The sequence below is a fragment of the Bombina bombina genome, chromosome 4 (assembly GCF_027579735.1).
Source record: "Bombina bombina isolate aBomBom1 chromosome 4, aBomBom1.pri, whole genome shotgun sequence".
In the NCBI taxonomy this organism is placed as follows: Eukaryota; Metazoa; Chordata; class Amphibia; order Anura; family Bombinatoridae; genus Bombina; species Bombina bombina.
In genome coordinates this window covers 884088785-884112529 of record NC_069502.1, presented here as the reverse complement: position 1 = coordinate 884112529, position 23745 = coordinate 884088785, and the positions used below count along the sequence as shown (strand labels likewise).

The following is a 23745-nucleotide window of genomic DNA, read 5'->3' as shown; positions in this document are numbered from 1 at the left end:
TTGTATCTTTAATAAATGTAATATCAGTACAAAAAAACCCAAAGCACATCCACAATACGACATACATTGTTGGAGTTGGAGCTCCAAATATTACATTCTGAATAGACATCAGCCACATATAATATAAAAGCCTATACATTTTGTGTAATAGAGACTTATTAACAATCATTTAGGTTCCAATATAGTAAATATATAAAACAGGAATAAATAACCCAACTTGAGAAATTAAATATTATAAATTAGGCTCTAAAATCATGTTTTACTTTATTTTTAAAAAAAGGATTTTTCTTGAGGTTAAAGGACACAAACAAATACAGGAGTGGAGCACACACAAATTGCATTTTCTACTGCAATAAATAGCTACAATACTGAATAATGCACTGGTGATCAGCAGGGCCGGATTGGCCCACCGGGATACCGGGACATTTCCCAGTGGGCCGTCCAGCTGGGGTCTGGAGACAACAGTTGTGAGGGAAACCCAGCTTAGCCACGCAAGGAGCAACCGGCTGCTTTGTTTAAGTTCACAGCACATGCTCCACTAGTTAAAAGTTAGCTCCACGCTGCAGGGAGAGGGGGTGGGGGAATGCTGTGCTTTGCATGTGCTGGCAATGCAGGAAGGGAGGCAGAAGCCATGCTGGCAATGCAGTGAGGGAGGTGGGAGCCATGCTGGCAATGAAGGGAGGGAGGTGGGAGCCGAGCTGCCTTGAAGCTACGTGAACAAGGTAGGAGTTGTGATCGCTGCACTCCCATTTAGCACTGAGGGGCAGGGCCAGATTGGCCCACCGGGAATGCCAGAAAATTTCCCAGTGGGCCGCCCAGCTGGGGTCAGGAGACAAAAGTTGTGAGGGAAACCCAGCTTAGCCAATTTAAAATGACTCTAAGGGGTCGATTTATAAAGCAGTGAATGCTGCTTCCGACCCACTCCGCTTCAGGCTCGCCTGAAGCGGAAGTTAAGAAGCAGCTGTCGTAAGACCGCTGCTCCTTAACTAGTACGCCACCTCTCAGGTGGCGGACAGCAATCAGCCGATTGGCTGCGAAAGTGCAGGGGGCGGCATTGCACAAGCATTTTACTAGAAATGCTTGTGCAATGATAAATGCTGACAGCGTAGTAATCCCGCCCCTAAGTCTAACACTCTATACTATGCAGGGGTCAGCAACCTTGGGCCCCCAGATGTTTTGGGACTACATTTCCCATGATGCTCAGACAGCCTAAAGAGTGTCTCAGCATCATGGGAAATGTAGTTCCAAAACATCTGGGGGTCCAAGGTTGCTGATCATAATATAACTGGCGTAAAATGTTAAACACGTGAGCAAGGGATAACTCAGCTTTATGCACACAAAAAAGTAATAACAATGTATGTAAAAAGTGTCAAATTGCTTCTTATACTACAGTTATATGTAATTGTAATCAGTGCCATAAAACACTGAAAAAATGCTGATTTCTTGTTTCTGTGTGCCCTATTGAGTTTAGAGGAGTTCCCTAGCAACCAATCAGTGACATTTTGAAGTGTGATTAGGTATGTAGTTGTGTAGTTGTAACACTTCTGCAAGGTTTTTAACAAGCTATTTTAAACAAAATGGCTACCTGAGCTGTGAAAAATTGCCCACTCATATTGTTTCATAATTTTGAATAGCATGTGCCTGCAGATTTTTTTAGATACATTTTAGTTAGATTTAAATGGATGTAAAAGTGCAAAAAGAAATGCTCTATGTTAGACTATTTTATTATTGCACCGCAGCTTGTATATATCTATGTGTATTACCCTGCAAAGGAATTTTATGGCAAGACAGGAGGTTTCATATTTTGCATCAAATCTTTACTGATTCGAAACAGCAGCAAAGATAACATAAATAGAAAAAAATAAATAACATAGTAACAAGACTGCACCAATCAGCACACAGCAGCCTAATAAACTGTAATGAACAAGTCCAGCACTTCCTCTTATTTGCTGCTTCCAGACAGCAGGTCACGTATTAATTTCTCCTCAATTAAATTTTATTTCTCTTATATTTGTTGATTATTCTGCTATTAGATCTTGTCTGCTTTTTTCTTTGAGTGTTTGTTCTGTATCATGAATATTTGTATAGCATTTTCTTTTTCTTTTTCTCCTAAGTTAATATATTTTATTAGTTTTTTATTTTTTCTAGTGAAACCTATATGGAGTAGATGCTATGTAAGTAGTTTCTGACAATATAACCCTTGGTTCAATCCCTGGTGAGGCTAGTTAATATATATGTTACTATATTTTTGTATCGGTTTATTTTTTCAGTCATTCGTATTGCGCAGCCATACTTTTGCATCACAACTAGGGGGCAACACTTATCCATAATGTTATAAACTTTCTTATTGGCACTATCCTCTTTTTTTAAATTTCTTTCAGCTTGTGGTGCTTTTGCTTTTTGGACTGAGCGCTTGCATGCATCTCGGTCCCTTCCTGCTTTTCATCCTGTGGAGGAACGTATAGCTTCAACCACTTGACCGCATCCCTTGTCAGTCTCTTCCCCACTATCGTTCTGAGTGATCGCTGACACACGCCTGACCAGTGATTGACATTCCGGACGGTCGTATGAGCAGCTGCTCGGAACAATAGCGGATAGCAGTGTGGCGGTAGTTTCTTGGCCTGTAGCCAGGACTGTTGTGCATGCGGTTGGCCCTGTTGATCAACAAATGTCTCAGAACCGGAGTGTGTGGTGCCGGTAGCCAGTGAGTAACTGACAGGGTATTCACTTCAATTGAAGGGATATAAAACTCAAATTGAATTTTTCGATAAAAAGTTTATGCAAAGTAAAAATGTTTGCAGTATTTTGTTTCATTTTTCTGTAATGTAATGCCTATTCCTGTGAAAGGTTGAGCTGCAAATTCAGATGCCTAACATAGCGATTGTTTGATCAGAGTAGTAGCTCTTTCCAATATGTTCTTAATTGTCACAGCAAAAATTGCTTTTACAAGGGATCTGTCTGTGGATTAAAAAGCAATGCAAATTGTGTTATTTGTAAGTACATTTTGCAACATATTCTTTCATTGCTGATATATGCTATCATGAATGTGTGTGTGTGTCCTTCTAATCTATGCAGCCTGTGACCAAGTCTGCTTCTTTGGTAACTGCTCTTCCAACTGTCCTCCAAACTTCTTCAGTGCAACTACTTATATTATTTTCTGTAGCTTCTGTGCCTCTATCTTTTAACCTCTAAAATAACAAAGCAATGGCCCACCCATGCATATCTGCTACTTCTAAACAAAATGCATGATACATCAATATATTTCCCTTTTTAAGAAGCTTAATGACTTTATTTGTCAAGGCAGAGCCTTGTTCTGATAATACACAAGAGCTCAACAAGTGAGTAAAATCCATGCTTCACACAGTCTTGGGTTTGGTGGTATTTTTTATGGACTTGAGTATTCCTATTATCCCTGTTCAAAAAAACACTAGGTAAATTAAAGAGTCAACTTAACAATTAGAAGAAGAACTCCCACAAATCCTAAATCTCAAAAAAATATCTTTTGAAACAGAGCAAATCTATAGAGCTGGTTCCTTTTAAACCTCAAGAGGAAAATAATCTGTCCCCAAGACCGGTAATAATAAGATTCCTGAACCTCTAAGCAAAAATGGACATTTTAAGAGCATATAGGCAAATCCAAATGCTAGAATTTCAGGGGAAAAATTCTGTTATTCCAGTACTATTCTATGGAAGTCTTGAAAAAGAGAAAGCTTTTTACCCCCATATGTAACCAATTATACAAAGATAAAATAATTTTCTCTCATGTTTCCTGCTAAATTGAGGACAAAAGATGGAGATAAAACATATATATTTGATACACCTGAGGACGCTACATTGTTCTTGGAGTCAGAAAAATAAGAGAAAAATCTAATAGTATTGAGTATTAAGATTGTCTTGGTTATGGCAAGATGTTTTGATTCTATATTTGTTTTTCCATTTTCTTTTTCTTTTCTTAGTTTTTTATTATTTCTAGGTGTTTTTTTTTTCTTTTTTTCATGCTCTCCTTTCTTTGTTATAGGAGATATATTTTTAAGCAAAATTTAGCACTTCTGTTTTTTTTTTCTTTACTTGATTATTTTTTCTTCACTATGAAATTTATGTATGTGGGGCTATGGTCTCAATTTAACCTTAAAGTGGATTTTCACTAAGAAAACCTCACTGGTTTTAATATGCCTATTGTACTATAATTCATTATTGTTCATGGAAAAACTAATCAAGATTTTTTTTTGGATGTGGTTTAATATTTTGCTTATAATCACAAATGGTTAATATTCTCACTTGGAATTTGTGAGGTATTCACTCCCCAATTAAAAGGATTTTTTTTTTACCCTTTTGCAAAAAAACACAGAGTTGATATAGCTTGTTTAGAAGAGACCAATTTAACACCCAAAGAACACATAAAACTCAAAATCAGCTGGGTTAAAGAAATTTAATCTTATAAAAATAATTCAAGAGGAGTGACAATACTATTTAGAAAAATATACAATATAGAATAATTCATTATATACAAGGTAACCAAGGTAGATACATTATAGTTAAAGTTTAAATTGGGAAGGAAATAGTTGTACTGTGCAATATTACAGTGAACAAAATCAAGCTTTCTGGGGAAACCTAAAATATAAGTTATTAAGATACATAGATGGCCAACTAATTATAATGGGTGACTATAATATAACTCCAACCCCTTCACTGGATAGGAAAAGCGATCCACAAAATAGAAAAATAAAAAAAAGGAAAATATCTCCACTAGAATTAAATACAAAAAAGCAATATTTACTGCTTTAAATGAAACTCTTAATGTGATAGATGTTTTGCGGCTGAAAAACCCAGATGAGATTGACTTTACATGTGTCTCCAGAAACAACAATGCCATGTCAAGGCTAGACATAATTTTAATATCAACAGGGTTTTTAATTAGAGTAAATAAAGTTCAAATAATGGAGTTTACATTTTGAGCCCAAGATAACAAATTTAATAATAACATATTTTACTATCCAACCTATCTTAACAACTTAAGTAGATATAAACAATATTTACAAGATAAATGGGAAGAATATAATAAACAATAGTTTATATCTAAATAATAATCAAATATACTGGAAGCTGCCAAAGTAACTATAAAATCGGACATTATTACATATGTAGCAAAACAGAAAAGAACAACGGAAACAAGGATTAGAACTCTCAAAAAAGGAAAGTCCAGCAAAATAGCAAAAATCATTTGCAGAAGGTAGGGGTGCAAGGTAATCTGCTGGAGGCCTTCTTATTGGTTCTTGATGCGGAGAAGGCCTTCAACAGAGTCAAATGGCCACATCTTTTCACCTCATTAGAGAAGTTTGTTTTTAAAGGAGATTTTTTGAAATTTATAAAAAAATATATATACAGTTTCTATAGCATATGTGCAAATTAATGGACAATGTACTGATCCAATACAGTTACAATGATGCACCCATCAGGGATGTCCCCTATCCCCTTTGTTATTTAATATTTTTTTGGAACCTCTGTTTGCTGTATTAAATCAAATTAATCCAGGGATTGAGATTGGGATGTGTAAATTAAAATTGATAGCATATGCAGATGATCTATTATTCATTTCTGATCCAAAATTACATTTAGATAATATTTTAAGGCTATAGACCAATATAGGCATTTATCTGGTTATAAAATTACATTTACAAAATCACAAATGCTTTGGTTATTAAAAACTTCTATAGACCTTGCTCTTCCCTTCCAGGATTTATCCCTACCTATGGAATACTTAGTTATTAAGTATGATCAAACTCACAACCTTTATAAATAAAATGTGTAAAAAGATATCGTAAAAATAAAAGACAAACTGAAATCTTGTCAACACCTGCCACTTTCTTTACATGGAAAGATCCATATCGTAAAAATGATTATACTTCCAAGTATATTTTATATTTTGCAGATGCTACATTGAAAATCAATATATTAGATTTATTCCAAATTGAAAAAGTATTAAGATCCTTCTTATGGAATAATAAGAAGCTATAATTAGTTAAAAAAAATATGTTTACCAAATATAAATGGGGGACTAACTCTCCCATATCTAGATTATTACAATACAGCAATAATCATGAAACAAAGTTTAGATTGGTTATTAGATAAAAAAAAGAAAATAACACCTACAAACTGGACCAGGAGAGGATAGGAAACATTAGTTGAAGTTATATATTACACAATAAACCTAAAGTTTTACCACATAACCTAAAGTTAAAGGGACAGTTCACCCAAAAAATTTCTCCCCTTTAAATTATTCCCAATAATCCTTTTAACCTGCTAGAGTGTATTAAATTTGTTACAAGTAGCTCCTTTACTCCTATTTCAGCATTTGAAATAGCTGATTTAGCCTGTGGTATCGCCACCTACACTGAACAAATTAATACTGGAGTATAGGCTATTGAATAGCCTAAGTATACACAGCCAGCAGAAGAGATTACACTTTCAGTGGGATGCAGGATAGTTAAGTAATAAAATGATTATTTACCATTGTTCTCTCTATGTATTGAGCTTTGGTGTTCCAGCCAAATAAAAGATAAGAAAGCAAGTCTGTTTACTCAAATTTAGAACTTAATGAGATCTGATATCATCTTTAAGTTCAATCCATTGTAATAGGCTGTGGTTTCAAAGCACAAAATCAGCTACTTCATATACACAAATAAGCATGAAAATGGAATTTCACAAATATTTTATACTCTGCAGTTGGTATAACAAGTCATTTAAAATACATTAATGGAAAAACAATTTTACAGTGTACTGTCCCTTTAAGCTTTTTATTCCAGGATATTTTTAAGGCTTGGTTTAAAGGAAATAAATAAAACTTCTGTTTTTTTTTTAACTTGATTATTTTTTCTTCACTATGAAATTTATGTATGTGGGGTTATGGTCTCAATTTAACCTAAATTGGATTTTCACTAAGAAAACTTCACTGGTTTTAATATGCCTATTGTACTATAATTCATTATTGTTCATGGTAAAACTAATCGAGAATTTTTTTTGGATGTGGTTTAATATTTTGCTTATAATCACAAATGGTTAATATTCTCACTTGGAATTTGTGAGGTATTCACTCCCCAATTAAAAGGATTTTTTTTTTACCCTTTTGCAAAAAAACACAGTTGATATAGGTTGTTTACAAGAGACCCATTTAACACCCAAAGAACACATAAAACTCAAAATCAGCTGGGTTTAAGAAATATTTTTTTTCATCTTATAAAAATAATTCAAGAAGAGTGACAATACTATTTAGTAAAAATATACAATATAGAATAATTAATTATATACAAGGTAACCAAGGTAGATACATTATAGTTAAAGTTTAAATTGGGAAGGAAATAGTTGTACTGTGCAATATATATGGTCCCAATGAACAAAATCAAGCTTTCTGGGGAAACCTAAAATATAAGTTATTAAGATACATAGATGGCCAACTAATTATAATGGGTGACTATAATATAACTCCAAACCCTTCACTGGATAGGAAAAGCGATCCACAAAATAGAAAAATAAAAAAAGGAAAATATCTCCTCTAGAATTAAATACAAAAAAGCAATATTTACTGCTTTAAATGAAACTCTTAATGTGATATATGTTTGGCGGCTGAAAAACCCAGATGAGATTGACTTTACATGTGTCTCCAGAAACAACAATGCCATGTCAAGGCTAGACATATTTTTAATATCAACAGGGTTATTAATTAGAGTAAATAAAGTTCAAATAATGGAGTTTACATTTTCAGACCAAGATAACAAATTTAATAATAACATATTTTACTATCCAACCTATCTTAACAACTTAAGTAGATATAAACAATATTTACAAGATAAATGGGAAGAATATAATAAACAATAGTTTATATCTAAATAATAATCAAATATACTGGAAGCTGCCAAAGTAACTATAAAATCGGACATTATTATATATGTAGCAAAACAGAAAAGAACAACGGAAACAAGGATTAGAACTCTCAAAAAAAGGAAAGTCCAGCAAAATAGCAAAAATCATTTGCAGACATTTATCAAAAATGATACTTATCACAAAAAAATGGATTAGAAAATCATAATGATTTCTGGGCAAAAATTAAACTTTCGAAAATAACAGATGCTAGATTAGAAATGTTGAATAAACATATACATTCAGAAGAGATAAAAGACACAATTGAGGCATTGAAGCAAGGTAAAGCAGCTGGTCTGGATGGGCTCCCAGACAAATTTTATAAACTTTTAACAAACAAAACAGTCCCTACCTTACTGCAACTTTTCCAGGATAACTATTCAAATGGGGTTCTGCCTTCTCAAAACTTTAAACAAGCTAATATAATATAATATAATTGTAATCCCAAAACCTAATAAAGAAGCATCCCTACCACAGTCCTATAGGCCCATTTCATTAATCAATGTGGACTATAAATTAAGTACAGATGACCAAACAGGTTTTGTACCCGGCATATCCCTAGTTACAAATTTAAGGAAAGTTCTAAATGCTTTAGAAAAGTATGAGGACGGAGGGAAGGTAGGGGTGCAAGGTCATCTGCTGGAGGCCTTCTTATTGGTTCTCGATGCGGAGAAGGCCTTCAACAGAGTCAAATGGCCACATCTTTTCACCTCATTAGAGAAGTTTGTTTTTAAAGGAGACTTTTTGAAATTTACAAAAAATATATATACAGTTTCTATAGCATATGTGCAAATTAATGGACAATGTACTGATCCTATACAGTTACAATGATGCACCCATCAGGGATGTCCCCTATCCCCTTTGTTATTTAATATTTTTTTGGAACCTCTGTTTGCTGTATTAAATCAAATTAATCCAGGGATTGAGATTGGGATGTGTAAATTAAAATTGATAGCATATGCAGATGATCTATTATTCATTTCTGATCCAAAATTACATTTAGATAATATTTTAAGGCTATAGACCAATATAGGCATTTATCTGGTTATAAAATTACATTTACAAAATCACAAATGCTTTGGTTATTAAAAACTTCTATAGACCTTGCTCTTCCCTTCCAGGATTTATCCCTACCTATGGAATACTTAGGTATTAAGATTGATCAAACTCACAACCTTTATAAACAAAATGTGAAAACAGTTATCGTAAAAATAAAAGACAAACTGAAATCTTGTCAACACCTGCCACTTTCTTTACATGGAAAGATCCATATCGTAAAAATGATTATACTTCCAAGTATATTTTATATTTTGCAGATGCTACATTGAAAATCAATATATTAGATTTATTCCAAATTGAAAAAGTATTAAGATCCTTCTTATGGAATAATAAGAAGCTATAATTAGTTAAAAAAAATATGTTTACCAAATATAAATGGGGGACTAACTCTCCCATATCTAGATTATTACAATACAGCAATAATCATGAAACAAAGTTTAGATTGGTTATTAGATAAAAAAAGAAAATAACACCTACAAACTGGACCAGGAGAGGATAGGAAACATTAGTTGAAGTTATATATTACACAATAAACCTAAAGTTTTACCACATAACCTAAAGTTAAGCTTTTTATTCCAGGATATTTTTAAGGCTTGGTTTAAAGGAAATAAATATTCTGATAACAATTATATGTTTTCAGGCTTTCTTCCACTCTGGAGAAATTCCAGTAGGATATCAATATCCATTCAATATATGGAATAATAAAGGTTTTAAATATATCCATCAATTTATGGAGAGTAAATCCAGAAAAATTAAATAATTTGAGTAAATTGCTTAATTATATAACATTCTTCCCTCGCAAGAGTTTAATTATCACCAGGTTTGGCATTATATTGAATCCATTATTAGAAAACACCCTGACATATGGAATACTTCTCCCTTTCAAGAATTTTGCAAACTCGCTGAGAAAAAGAATATTAAGAAATCGGATATATACAAAATAATTTCATTTAAAACAGTTGATAGGGAATCATATAACTTTATTGAGAAATGGAATAAAATCTGTAAACTAGAAATATCTAAACATATAATTAGTACTAGCTTAAAGTTAGTCGAGAAGAACACTATATCGGCCAATTTAAGAGAATCTCAATTTAGAATCATAAACCCTTATTATATATTACCTAGGAGACTGTCTATATGGAGAAAAGATGTTAAAAACTGTTGCCCTAAATGTTTGTTATTTAACCCAGACTTGTTACACTATTTATGGGCTTGTCCTAAGATATATTTTTTGTTGTAAAGTTTGATATTTTCTTTCAAGAACTCTTAATATTAAACTAGAGTTAAACAATTTGAATATTATTTTAATAAATTACATTATGGAAGGAACACTAATCCTAGCTAGGAGGAATATTTTCAAGTTATGGATTGAAAATAAAGTGCCTATAGGAGAATGGAATACACATGGGCCAGCCTTAATAAAGGCCTTTTAAGGGTAAAATGCATTAGTGATCAAATACCCATGTTTGTAACATACTATGCACAATAAGCACTCTCTGCAAGAATTGGTGAAAAAAGTCTGATATCAATACGAATATAGAGCGAGCTCTCTGTAATTTGATCTTTTTAATTGGTCACTCATAACCACGTGACTGCAATACCTGGAAGACACAACTACAGCGAAGTCACAGCATAGACCACTGGCTCGAAGCAGAAGAGTCTGCAATCTTGCAGGAGGTCTATATTGAAGTAAAAAGTTTATTGTATTGTTTTTTCACAGGTACATAGTGAGAAAGCACTACATTAAAACACAAATAGGCTTGCTCAACCGTATGGATCAATTTAAAGTTCCCTGTACACAGAAAATTCTGACACTGTCTAGAGACATTCTGTGAAGTACAGCAACTGCTTGGATGAGAGACCAGTATGCATAATAGAATACAGAATATTGTTGCATAAATGAATCATTCTAATGGATTTTTAAAGAAATGGACACTATTATTTGTTGATACATTACAAGATTATTTTTTTATTGATCTATATTTTGGATATTGTTTCTATTTTTTTATTTCTATTTTCATTTTTTATTAGCATTTTTAAGACTCACTTGACTGGAAAACATTTTTTAGAACTAAATCATTTTGTAATAGAGCTTATGTATTTTTATAAGATTGTAAGATTTTTGTTCTGGGCAAATTATACATATAAACAGAATGTTAGTATAATAGTCTTCAGAAAGATATCATGTTATAAGTAAAGTCTTCAAAATATAAAATATTACAGCCTTTTTAACAAAAAGAAACAGAATAAAATGATTTATTTTACTAGATATCTGACCAGCTTTGCTTCTTATAATAAAATATAATTTGTAAAATATAATTAAGCCATAAGAATATTGCTTATTTTTTATTTTTTAAGTAAAATATTTATTAATTTATATATGTCCTTTATAAAAAGCTTTGTAAACCATTATTAAAGTAATTCAGCAGTTTAAAAAAAAAACAGATAATAAATTGTCATAGATAAAATGTAATTTTAATATCTAATTTAGGAATCGCACACTGTTACATGACAAAAATATATTTTCAGTCAGGATTTAAACCAGCAATTTCATCATTTAATTCCTCTCTTTTTCACAGAAGAATTACCCTGTATTACTATAATTATAAAATAAGCTATAAAGGGATAAAGAAAGAATGAAAGAGAGAAAGAAAGAAAGAAAGAAAGAAAGAAAGAAAGAAAGAAAGAAAGAACGAAAGAGAGAGAGAAAAGGAGAGAAAGAATTATAAAGGTATTTAAAACAAATTAATTTAAATGTCCCCATTTAACAAAGCTTGAACATTTAGACAATCCGCCGTTTCAATATGCTGCAGCTATTACACACCCAACTTTTAAATTTATAAAAAATAAGGCTTAATGTGCTTGTTTCAACAAAGCCGCGAGGATCAGCGGTCTGTTAACTTTAAAGCATCGACGGTGCAAATACTTCAATTTATCATTTGTTCAACACAAAAACAGATGCAATATGTATCACATGATGCATTTCATCACTACTTTTACTTAGCCCCGCCCATTTCTAGGCACAAAAATAATATTATAAATGAAAATTTTATAAGTATCTTTTAGCATTGTAGCTCATTTTACAGTATTGATCTTTTTCTACTATACATCTTAATATATCTAATGGTTAATTTATACATCTTAGAGAGTTATATATTGTATTTATCTTGATTTAAAGGTTGTAATTGAAAAGTTTATTATAAAAAAATTATCAAACATTGCATTTGCACCTTTAAAATTACAAACATTTTATTTGATGGATTTTGATGCAAATATTTTTATGACAGTCTGTGCTGTACATGAGTTTTGAAGTTAAAGGGACATTAAACACTAAATAAATTGTATAAGCATAGTTTTGAGGTTATTCCCCTCTTCCTTCTACTTATGGGTGCATCCCATTGTTTCTTATGATGTTCGCTATCTCAAAGCTTGTGGATTGAAACTCTGGTCCGACGCATCGTTTGACACGCGAACATACAAATTGAAAGTATAACAAATCTTACATTGGTCGAATCTACCTCTATATATAATCTACCTCTATATATGATCAATTTTGCACAATTCTGATAGAGAAATCGAGTTTCAGGGAATGCTGATCGCTGCAATTGAACTTAAATTGATTTGAACAATTTTTTTTATAAATTGACAACATGATTACTTTGAGTTTTCTATTTTGCATGGAATTTGACGCTTAATTATAGTGAGTTTTCAGTTGATAAATGGGGCCCAATTAATTCAGGATCTAGATCAGTAGATTATGCAAACTCTACTAGTGAGAATATATATTTCAGAAAGAACAGGCACAAGTAAAATACAAAGTTAAAATAAATACTTATTATGTAGTGTATATAAAAGCAATAGAGAGCATTTTTTATACGAGGCATTGGAAGAGTTTGATGTAATTTAGTATGGACTGTATATGGATGGATTCTATAACAGTCTTGTATAGTATTAGAAGAGAGTGTAAAAACACAAGGAAAGTTGTGAGCCATAGCTAGAGTTGAAACAAGCAATACTATAGTCCCATTTGTGTGACAAAAACAAATCTTCAATGTCATACATTGATTTACCTTAAATGTCATACAAAATGGTCATTTTCCAACAAAAGTAATAACTTAAATATCTTAAAGGTCCTGAGCAACTATTTTTAAATATGTTGAATCCAAATTCAACATTATAGTAAAACCCAAGAAATTAAGATGTTGCTCATATTCCATAATTTCTTCAGGTATAGCTGTTTCATAACAGTAACCTATTTCCTAAGTGGAACTTATCAGAAGTTGAAAGATATGGACATGTTATCAAGCCTTCAACAACAATACATCTATTAATAGAATATTAAGTAAATCAATTAATAAACATGTGATAACTATTTTGTATACCAGCTGGTGTAAAGAAAACCCACTAGTGACAGCGCACCATTTATAGCAACACAATTGAGATGTTACAAGTAGTATTTAGCTTCTCTCATATCAGTAGGTTATTTGGCTCTGTCATTTTGATTTTGCTTCACGGTTGACAGTATTTAAGGGTCCTGACCCTATTTAGAATAATCTAAAAAGGCTAATAGCAAAAAATAACTGTATATTACATATATCTCATGTAATATAGACATTGTAAAAATAAAAATACAAGTCATGGCTTCATTTTAGCTTGTACACCATCAAGATAAATTAAAAATAATAATAATAATAATAACTAGTATTTATATAGCGCCTTTCTCCCAGTGGGACTCAAAGCGCTTTTTCAGCGCTCGCTCTCGGAATTTACCAAATCGGCAGCTGAATAGTAATAGTTGTTACTATTACCTAATTTAATGGTACTCATTTTATCGACCTCGGAAGGATGAAGGGCTGAGTCAGCCCTGCCAGGATGTTATCTTAATATTTGTATTAGTTTCATGATAAAAAATCATTACAAAATGTAAACCTCATGCTCACATATACACACGCATGACTTTTTTTAGCAAACACAATCAAAAATATTGCATTTTTTTCATCCCAAAAAAATTAAATTATTTATAAAATATAAGTTATCATACATTCTTTTTTTTTTTTAATTAAATGTCATATTGATCACAATTTTGTTTAGTTGAGAAGATAAACAACATAAGCCCAAGCAAACCTAAAGAAATAACAGAACCTTGTTATAAGTCGTATAAAAAATGTTGACCTTACCTTCCAATGAGCAGAAATTCCCCAGCCACACCTAAACGCCTCATAGCCATGAGGATCCCTCTGACAGTCATCCCCTCACAGAAGCAGACAACAACTCTGGCTTTAGGTAATCTCTCACGGAGTTTCCTCAGTAGTCGATCAAAACTCTTCTCCCCAGCGTTACTATAGATCTTGTCTGTGTGGGCAATGCAAAGGCCTTCTTGGGTGGCAAGTTCTTTGAAGGCTTCCATTCCACTTTCTCCATAGTTTCCTTAAAACAAGACACCGCCATTATTTAAAATAAAAATCATCTACCATGTACTCTTTCTAAAAAGAGCAAACATAAGAATTGTGAATTAGGCAAACATTTGTTTTTGAATGCAAATATTAAAACATAAAAAAATACAAAAGAAAAGATGCTGGCTTTCTCAAACAGTAAGCGCTGAGCAGATAACCTGTTATTTTCCCATCCCTGTATGTACATATAAAGGGGGTCAACTGATTCTGCAGTGCTATATATATCCAGTGTAGCCAATTCATTGCTATTACTTGTGAATTGTGGCAATGCAATTTGGGTAGCTTGAGTTTGATGGCTTGTAACCCACCTATTTTAATAGCCAAAGGGCTGTTGCTATGCTGTGGCCCTTTCAGTAAGTTGCATAAACAAACAATAGAAAATTGGTTCAAATAAAATATCTTTATTAAACTGATTATTTTATTTTAAACAAAAATGTCCCTGCACATTTCTTGAGTATCTTCAAATTAAGAACACATTTACATTTTATTTGAGAATAATATTACAAAAGAAACTGCATGGGAAACCAACATACTCCTCAAAACAGCAAGGTAGGAAATGGTAATTCCAAAGACAGAGTGTGTTTTAATCAATGGAGAGTATTAAGCAGAGGGTGCAGTTACTAGTGATGTTCCTCTGGGGGCAGTTTTGAGTCATGTTTTGTTTGAATTATTTATCAGTAATTTCAGCTGCAGGGGAAGGTATGTTTGTAATAGATTTGGGGCCAATCACAATCCTTTAGGTAAAAAAAAACCTCTTTAAAAGATTTATCTACAAATATATATATATATATATATATATATATATATATATATCTTAGAGGGGAGAAGGTAGAGAGGTAATTTGATTTGTAGAAGTACTTCTTTACAGGAAGGGTGGTTGATTCATGGAGTAAATGTCCATAAAAGGTGCCTGAAATAACCTTAAAGCTATCCCATAAACAATCCAAAGGTCCAGGCTCAAAGACACTGTTCTGACTGTTACAAAAGAGGAACAGGATTTGGGAATTATTAGTTCTGATGATATGAAAGTTGGTAAACAAAGTAATAATACAACCATAAAGCTGTCACATGAACTAATTAGACGTACAGGTTAAAGGAAATATCAGCACTGCAGACCTGTTGGGCCTATGGTTCTTATTTGTTGTCAAAAATCTACGTTTCTATATGACATTCTAATGTTTTTCTGAGGTCTTTAATTTTTAAAAAAATCCCATTTTTTATTTATTTTATTACAGTGACAACTACATTTTGTCAGATAATATGCAAACTATATAATTTGCTAATAAAACATTTTTTTTATTTTAAATATTATTATCTGTAAGAAAAGCAGTTTTTAAATCATACTAAACTTACAATAAAAGAGCTGCTGGGTCATGCATGAGCTGAGAACTAATTTTTCACTTCTCATTGCAAATTCATCCTGTCACAGTCAAAAATGCAGAATAACAAAACACACTGGACGTTTTTTTTTTTTTTGTATGTCTTTAGCACCCACCCTCCTCCCTTATCTGATTCTTATATAATTTAAAGGGATACTAACCCCTCATTTTTTTCTTTCATGATTCAGATAGAGCATGCAATTTTAAGCAACTTTTTAATTTACTCCTATTATCAATTTTTCTTTGTTCTCATGTTATCTTGATTTGAAAAAGCAGTAATAAAAGGTTAGGAGCCGGCCCATTTTTTAGTTCAGCACCTTGGTAGAGCTGCTTATTGGTTTGCTACATTTAGCCACAAATCAGCAAGTGCTACCCATGAGCTGAACAAAAAATGGTCTGGCTCTAAAGCTTACAGTACTGCTTTTTCAAATCAAGATAGCATGAGAACAAAGAAAAATGTATAATAGGAGTAAATTAGAAAGGTGCTTAAAATCTTATGCTCTATCTGAATCATGAAATTAAAAAAATGGGTTTAGTATCCCTTTAATGCAGTGACACATAAATATTCCACCACCTAAAAGGAAATCTAAGAATGGTATATTGCACTCCCAAGTCCAAGTTTGCTCACCCATTGTGTTTGTTGAGAGGGAGGGTAAGAGCCGCCCCTGCCCACTGCTATCCGTCCCCTTTAGCCACTCCTCCAGCTTAACTAGTCACACCCCTGAAGAGCCTAGTCATATCCCTGGACAAGGTCGAATTGGCCTACCAGGACACCAGGAAATTTCCCTATGGGTCTCAGCAACTGGGACTGGCGAGCTGCTTTTAAGGGGTGTGCCTCTTGGTGAGAGGATGCAGCTGTACTCCCTCTCTTTTTTTCTCCTCTTAGCTATACTTATTAAGGTCACAAAGTATTTCCTTATAGGTTTTATTTCCCAGACCATTTTAGTAGCCCTCCTTTGATAGGTTTCTAGTGTCTAATCAAGTCAAACTTCAGTGTCTTCTCGAGATCACATATGGATAATATTTTCCACACTTTGAAAGGGAGTAATGTATGAAATTGGGTTGTAGAGTGCCTATACAACAACAATCTGGCATATTTTTAAAATTACAAACTAATATAATTTAATTATGAAACAAATATTGGGGGGAGGAGTATCCCGTTGAGGAAAATATGCGCTCGCATTCTACAGAGTCAACGGAAAATATGGCTGGTCTTCAATTTTTCCCGTACAATACTAATAGTTTAATTTAATTCCATTCTACAGCGTGATAGGATGATAGCAATTTATATGTGTGAAATTAACCAGGACTGGCAGCAGTGTAAATGGGAAAAACTACAGGCATTTTTAATGCAATATATTCCCCCCCCCCCCCCCCCCCCCCCGCTTATAATACAGGTTCTAGCAGTTAAAATACAGTTTTTGCGCTTCTCACAATAAAGATTACACTCCACTTATAAACTACACCATTAAATATATTTTATTTAATATTGAAATGCAAACCATTTCTTTCATGATTCAGATAGAGAGCACAATTAAAAAAAAAAAAAAACTTTCCAATTTACTTCTATACTATAAATATTAGCACATTTACTTCATTCACTTGGTGTCCTGTGTTGAAAAGCATACCTAGGTAGACTCGTAAGCATGCAACATATGGCAGCAGTTTTGCAATGCTTTTAATAATATAATACACTTTTGAGAACTAGATGGCAGCAGTGTTTGCCCAATGTATAACATTGTTAAAAGCATTGCTATAAAGTATTTCCATATTGTACTCCAAGCATGTGTGCCTGAGCCTACCTAAGTATGCTCTTTAATAAAGGATACCAAGGGAACAAAGTCAATTTGATAAAATAAGTAAATTAGAAAGATTCTATAATTGCTTTCTGTATTGGAATCATGAAAAAAAGGTTGAGTGTTTATTCCTTTAAAGGGACATTAAACACTTTGAGATGGTAACAAAAAATGATAAACCCTCTATATAAAAAAATCTGCAATATACTTTCATTGTTTATTTTTCACCCTTGTCCTTTAATTCCATTGTGACATTTTGAGCATTTCAGTTCCTGTAAGAAATGGAAGTGCAGAACACTGTTATCTTCCACACAGCCATTGGTTGCACACTCTAGAGACCTATTTATAACTGTCCCTAATTGGCCACAGCAGAGAAAGTAGCCTAAGTTACAATATGGCAGCTCCCACTGCTTTACAGACATTACAACTTTACACTTATTTTGTCACTATTTAAACAACTAATGAAAAAAATAAATCTACATGTTATTATCAGACTAATCTTTTCTTTGAATACATCATTCGATCTAGCACAATGGTTTCCAAACCTGTCCTCAGGCCTGAGGACAGGTTTGAAAACCAGTGAACTAGCATTTATTTAAAGTTTAATGTCCCTTTAAGTGGGTTTAAAATAGTATACATATGATAAATTTTTAAACATTAGCTATCATGTTATCAGGCAGTTGCTATGGAAACTGGCAAAATGTACTGTCTCGCCAACATATCCACAATTATTTACATCCATACTACCTCTGTAACCTTAAATGTCAGCAGTACACCAAGTTACAAACTGCTTCGTCTTACACAGCAAAAGAAAATGTGGGCTGAGATATTCTGCTGAATAACTACAAACAGCTTGTTATGCATTTGTGTAGATGTAGAAATGGTTATTTCAGCGGCTTAAACAAAATACTGAATTTCATTTCAGGCAAGATTTAATGAGAATATAAGGTTCCACACAATGATGTATCGGCATTCATTGTTTTTATTGTTGAATTTAAAAAACTGGAAAATATTTTTCAACTGCTAATAACCTTTGATTAGAATTAGGGATTTTAGCTGAATTTAGTAATTTAGTTGGAACTGCTTTTGTCTGTAAACAATAGAAATACAGTTAGTATGATCAATACTATATTTCTTGTACCTCAAGAACTGCTTACCTACAACATGCTGCTGTAACTAATAAGGAACAGATTTAAGTTAGCTCATGTACATATGAAAGGTTAGGCTTCTGAATTACAAGGAATGGAAAAAAAATCTTCATAATTAAATGACAGAAAAAGTAGACAAACTAAATGTGTGAAGTTGTTTGACTATGTATAATTATGCATGTTATGGGAAACAGTGGAACATTTTAAAGTATGACATGAAAGTAATTTTTGATATATATATATATATATATATATATATATATATATATATATGTGTGTGTGTGTGTATATATACTGTATATATATATATATATGTGTGTGTGTGTGTATATATACTGTATATATATATATATGTGTGTGTGTGTGTATATATACTGTGTATATATATATATATATGTGTGTGTGTGTATATATATACTGTATATATATATATATATATATATATATATATATATATATATAAAGCGCAGCAGAATCTGTTGGCGCTCTACAAATAATTGATAATTTTATATATATATGTGTGTGTGTGTGTATGAATACATTTTTTTACATGTACAGGTATAGCTAAAGTTAATATTCCAGTCAGTGATGTCTAGCTGCTGAGTAGGGGGCTCTGCAAATGTAGTGGAAGACAAAAATGATCTGTGTGGGAAGGGAACAATACAGTAGTTTTACATAGCAGGAAATTAAACCACAGGCAAGTTCACTATCAATTTAAAGGGACAGTCAACACCAGAATTTTTGTTGATTAAAAAGAAAGATAATCCCTTTATTACCCATTCTCCAGTTTTGCAGAACCAACACTGTTATAGAAATACCCTTTTTACCTCTGTGATCACCTTGTATCCAAGCCTCTGCAAACTGCCCCCTTATTTCAGTTATTTTGACAGACTTGCATTTTAGTCAATCAGTGCTCACTCCAGGGTAACTTTACGTGCATGAGCTCAATGTTATCTATATGAAACACATGAACTAATGCCCTCTAGTGGTCAAATGCATTCAGATTAGAGGCAGTCTTCAAGGTCTAAGAAATTAGCATATGAACCTCCTAGGTTTATCTTTCAACTAAGAATACCAAGAGAACAAAGCAAAATTGGTGATAAAAGTAAATTGGAAAGTTGTTTAAAATTACATTTCCTATTTAAATCATGAAAGTTTTTTTGTACTTGACTGTCCCTTTAAACAACTTTTCCTGCAAAATGTTGAATACATTTATATTGCAAAAGTACTATTTATGTCATTCTTTTTTTCAAATATTGTGCTTTGTTTTCTGACTTCAGTGTTCTTTTAAATATAAGGATGTCATAATAGATTATTGACACTGGAAGGTTGGGCTGTTTAAGGAATTGAACCTCTGTAAATCTAGGTTGTTGTCCTAACCACTGTACCACAATCAAAACACACACACATATATATATATATATATATATATATATATATATATTAAATTAACATATGGTATAATGATTTTAGCATGTAATATCCTTATAATTAGAAAATAGACATATCAATTTTGAATTTATACTTATAGCATTTTTTATGGCTAATGAACTGGCTAATTACCTGACCAAACATCATTCACAGAACAACTGACTAACCGACCAAGACTTAAAGAGATCTAATTTTCTATATAAGTCCCCTAATCATTTAAAACTAAATATTTGGGTATTCATTGCCCTTACTGTTACCACTTAGCTTAAAATATGAGACCTATATGTTTCCCAATTAACTTCTATAACAGAAAGGATTTTACATAGTTTCTTTAACATAATATCAAGGGGAAATGATTTGAATATAGAGTTTGTGAACACTTTGCTTGCTAAAATAGACTAAAATGCTTGTCATCTATCTGAATAATTCTAAAATGTAAAAAATGTACAATACTCCATATAATTTATGCAGTACATCTCATAGGGAAAATGCTTTAAATTAGCAGGACTACGGCCCTCAAGATTAAAGAATTGTGGTAATGGCGATGTTTTAAAAATGAATCCGACCAATATTTCCTTTGATATAGGGCATTTTACTATACATCACCTACATTAAAGGGGCAGTCTACACCAAAATTGTTATTGTTTAAACAGATAGATAACGCCTTTACTACCCATTCCCCAGCTTTGCATAACCAACATTGTTATATTAATAAACTTTACAACATTTAAACCTCTAAATTTCTGCCTGTTTCTAAGCCACTACAGACAGCCTCTTATCACGTTTTTTTATTAGATTTTCACAAGATACTGCTAAACCATGTGTGTCATATAGATAACATTGTGCTCACTCCCATGGAGTTGTGCATGACACTACACTTATTGGCTAAAATGCAAGTCAATAGATAATAAACAGTCATGCGATAAGGAGGCTTTCAGAATTGGCTTAGATACAAAATAATCACAGAGGTATAAAGTTTATTAATATAACTGTGTTGGCTGTGCAAGACTAGGGAATGGGTAATAAAGGGATTATCTATCTGTTTAAACAATAATAATTTTGGAATAAATTGTCCCTTTAAATGTGTAATGTAAATGATCCATTTACACAGTGTTTTATGGCAATAACATTTACATGTGTCCACCAAAATCTTCGTTACAATACAGTAGTGAAACTAGGAGATCAATAATACACCTATACTAGCTGAGGATTGTGTATTATACATGTACTGTATATGATGTTTTATGTATATGTATAATATATTAATAACATATTTTTAACATGGTGGTCACAATATTAAAACACTTTATTTTTTTTTATTTTATTTTTTATTTTTTATTGAGGTTCAAAGTAAGGCATACATGAAACATAAAACCAAGCATATTAATAACATATATGCTTCGTATGGTACATATCTAGAGATACAAAGTATGTTTCAGAAGATCACTCTAGGAAAATAGTATACAAATAAAATGCCTAGTACTCTTGAGCAACTCCCAGATGATATAAGAGGCCACTCTTGGACCTCAGACATGGGTATATAGCAAACAAAATTATATGGGAGACTATTGTTAACGATGGAGACCACTTTTGGATCTCCAGACAAGAACCTAATTTTCCAATGTGAAAAGATCAGTCTTAGTTCCCAAATAGCAATATGGTAAGATAAATAATAAGTAGGTATGAATAGATTACACAACAATAAAGTAAGATGGTATGGGCGCCCTCCTTACAGAAGCCTATGCTGCAGATGATTATACTATTAGAGACTCATATGTATTTTGCTCTCTGCTCCATGCTCGGTAAGGAAAAGCAGATGTATAAACTGGTAGGGCATAAAAAGATACTTTAGGAAGCTCCTGAAATAAACCAGATCACAGTATAATTAAGTTTTGGCTTCACAAATAAACAATACGATATGATATATACTAGGGAGGTATAAATTAGAATATATAATTAGAATAGAGTGGACACACTCACTTATAGATGCCTAAACTGCAAACTGCAAATAAACATAAGCTTATGGGACATAAAAGACTAAGCAGGAAAGCTCCTAACATAGACCAGGCCAGAGTAAAGTTAGGTTTTGGCCTCTCAGTTGGGAGTGGAGGTATGGATATGACAGGAGTCTAGACATTTTACAAGTTAGGTGAGTACAGCTCTTATTAGTTAACACAAAATCATACAAATAAATGCACTCAAAGCATAAGAAGTAAGTAATAGGAATTCAACGCCAACAGTGCATGGGAATAGTCATACCAGTATTTGAGTACATAAACTGGGCTTAAACAGATGTGAGCCCCTTAGATTTATACTTGGAATGTAATAACCCTGTAAGGTAATAAAGGCCTATAGTGATGCGGGAAACTAGGGACATAGGGCTGACTGTTAGAGCATGACCTATAGTTTTTGCATCGGCCGCTGGCAAAAACACAGCCACAAGATTTCATGGAGCAATAACCTAGCAGCAGCTCTATAAGGGAGACATATAATTAACTATTCTTAGTTGGGCATGGTGGTTATATCTTCTATAGGCATTCAATCTACTGGTAACATATATACTGGTAACTATATTAACTAAATAACTAGCTAAAACTAGAAAAACTTAACCCAGGCTATGAGGGTATATAAACTATACTTAACAAATATACTAAGGTAACCCCCTCAAGCAGGACAATCATCACATTCATTATCACAGCCTGGCTATAAGGAGAAAGAAAAAAAATAAGAAAAAAGAAAATAGATTAACCAAACTCCTAGTAAGAGTTGCAAATATCACTCTGTCCACAACATTAAAGTAATCCGGATATACGATATCAGTTCAGGGATGGGGCAGCATTTACCCGACTCCAGCTTTCTCTTGAGAGATGCGATATTTGGGGAAAGTGCAGCAGGCCAAGGCCCCACAATATGGACCAACTGATCGCCCCTGCTCTGTCACTACAGTCCTTTGCGCTGATACTAGGATGAAAGTCCCCACAAAGTGACAATCCAGCTGTAGAGAGTCTAAACCTAATGAGGGTAACGATTGTGTCAATGCGACCGCAATGTCTCCAAAAGAGATTCCGGCAAAAATGCTTGTAGGGATAGACGTGATGGCCTCCCTTGGTAGCACGGAGGGGGAGCAGCCCGCAGGTGTAGATTTTATTGCGCTTGCTAACGGCACACAAAGTCCCGTGACAATGTCCACATGTCCGGTAACTGCTCCGCCACACTGTGTCTCCGGCTCCTCAAGTCCAGCCTCAGCAGCTATCGGGGGTGTAATGCAGGTGGGTGGTGGGCACCCGGGCCCTAAAGCGCCCCCACTCCTCCTGCAGGGAGTAAATGGTTCCGTAGTGGTAGGCTGATCTATAACATAATTGCAGCAGCCATTAAGTTCTTCATGAGGTGTCGCATCAAAAGCAGTTAGGTATGATTTAAGTAGGCGACTCAGATCTTCAAGAATAACTTTAACTGTGGCGGCCTCCATGGTGAGCTTTTGAGGGCGGCATGAAGGAAATAGAGTTGAGTAATCTTAAGTGATCTTAGTATTTGACACTCAGTGCCACTTAACGACAAGGCC

The 23745-nt window shown here is 33.1% G+C and overlaps 1 protein-coding gene across 1 annotated transcript in view; it reads right to left on the bottom strand.

Annotated features, from left to right (window-relative positions):
• GRM1 (glutamate metabotropic receptor 1) overlaps window positions 1-23745 on the bottom strand; it is a 1025343-nt gene that overhangs the window by 647370 nt on the left and 354228 nt on the right. The window contains exon 7 of the mRNA XM_053712490.1: window positions 14154-14403. Coding sequence (XP_053568465.1) covers window positions 14154-14403 — 250 coding nt within the window. The remainder of the gene's footprint in view (window positions 1-14153; window positions 14404-23745) is intronic.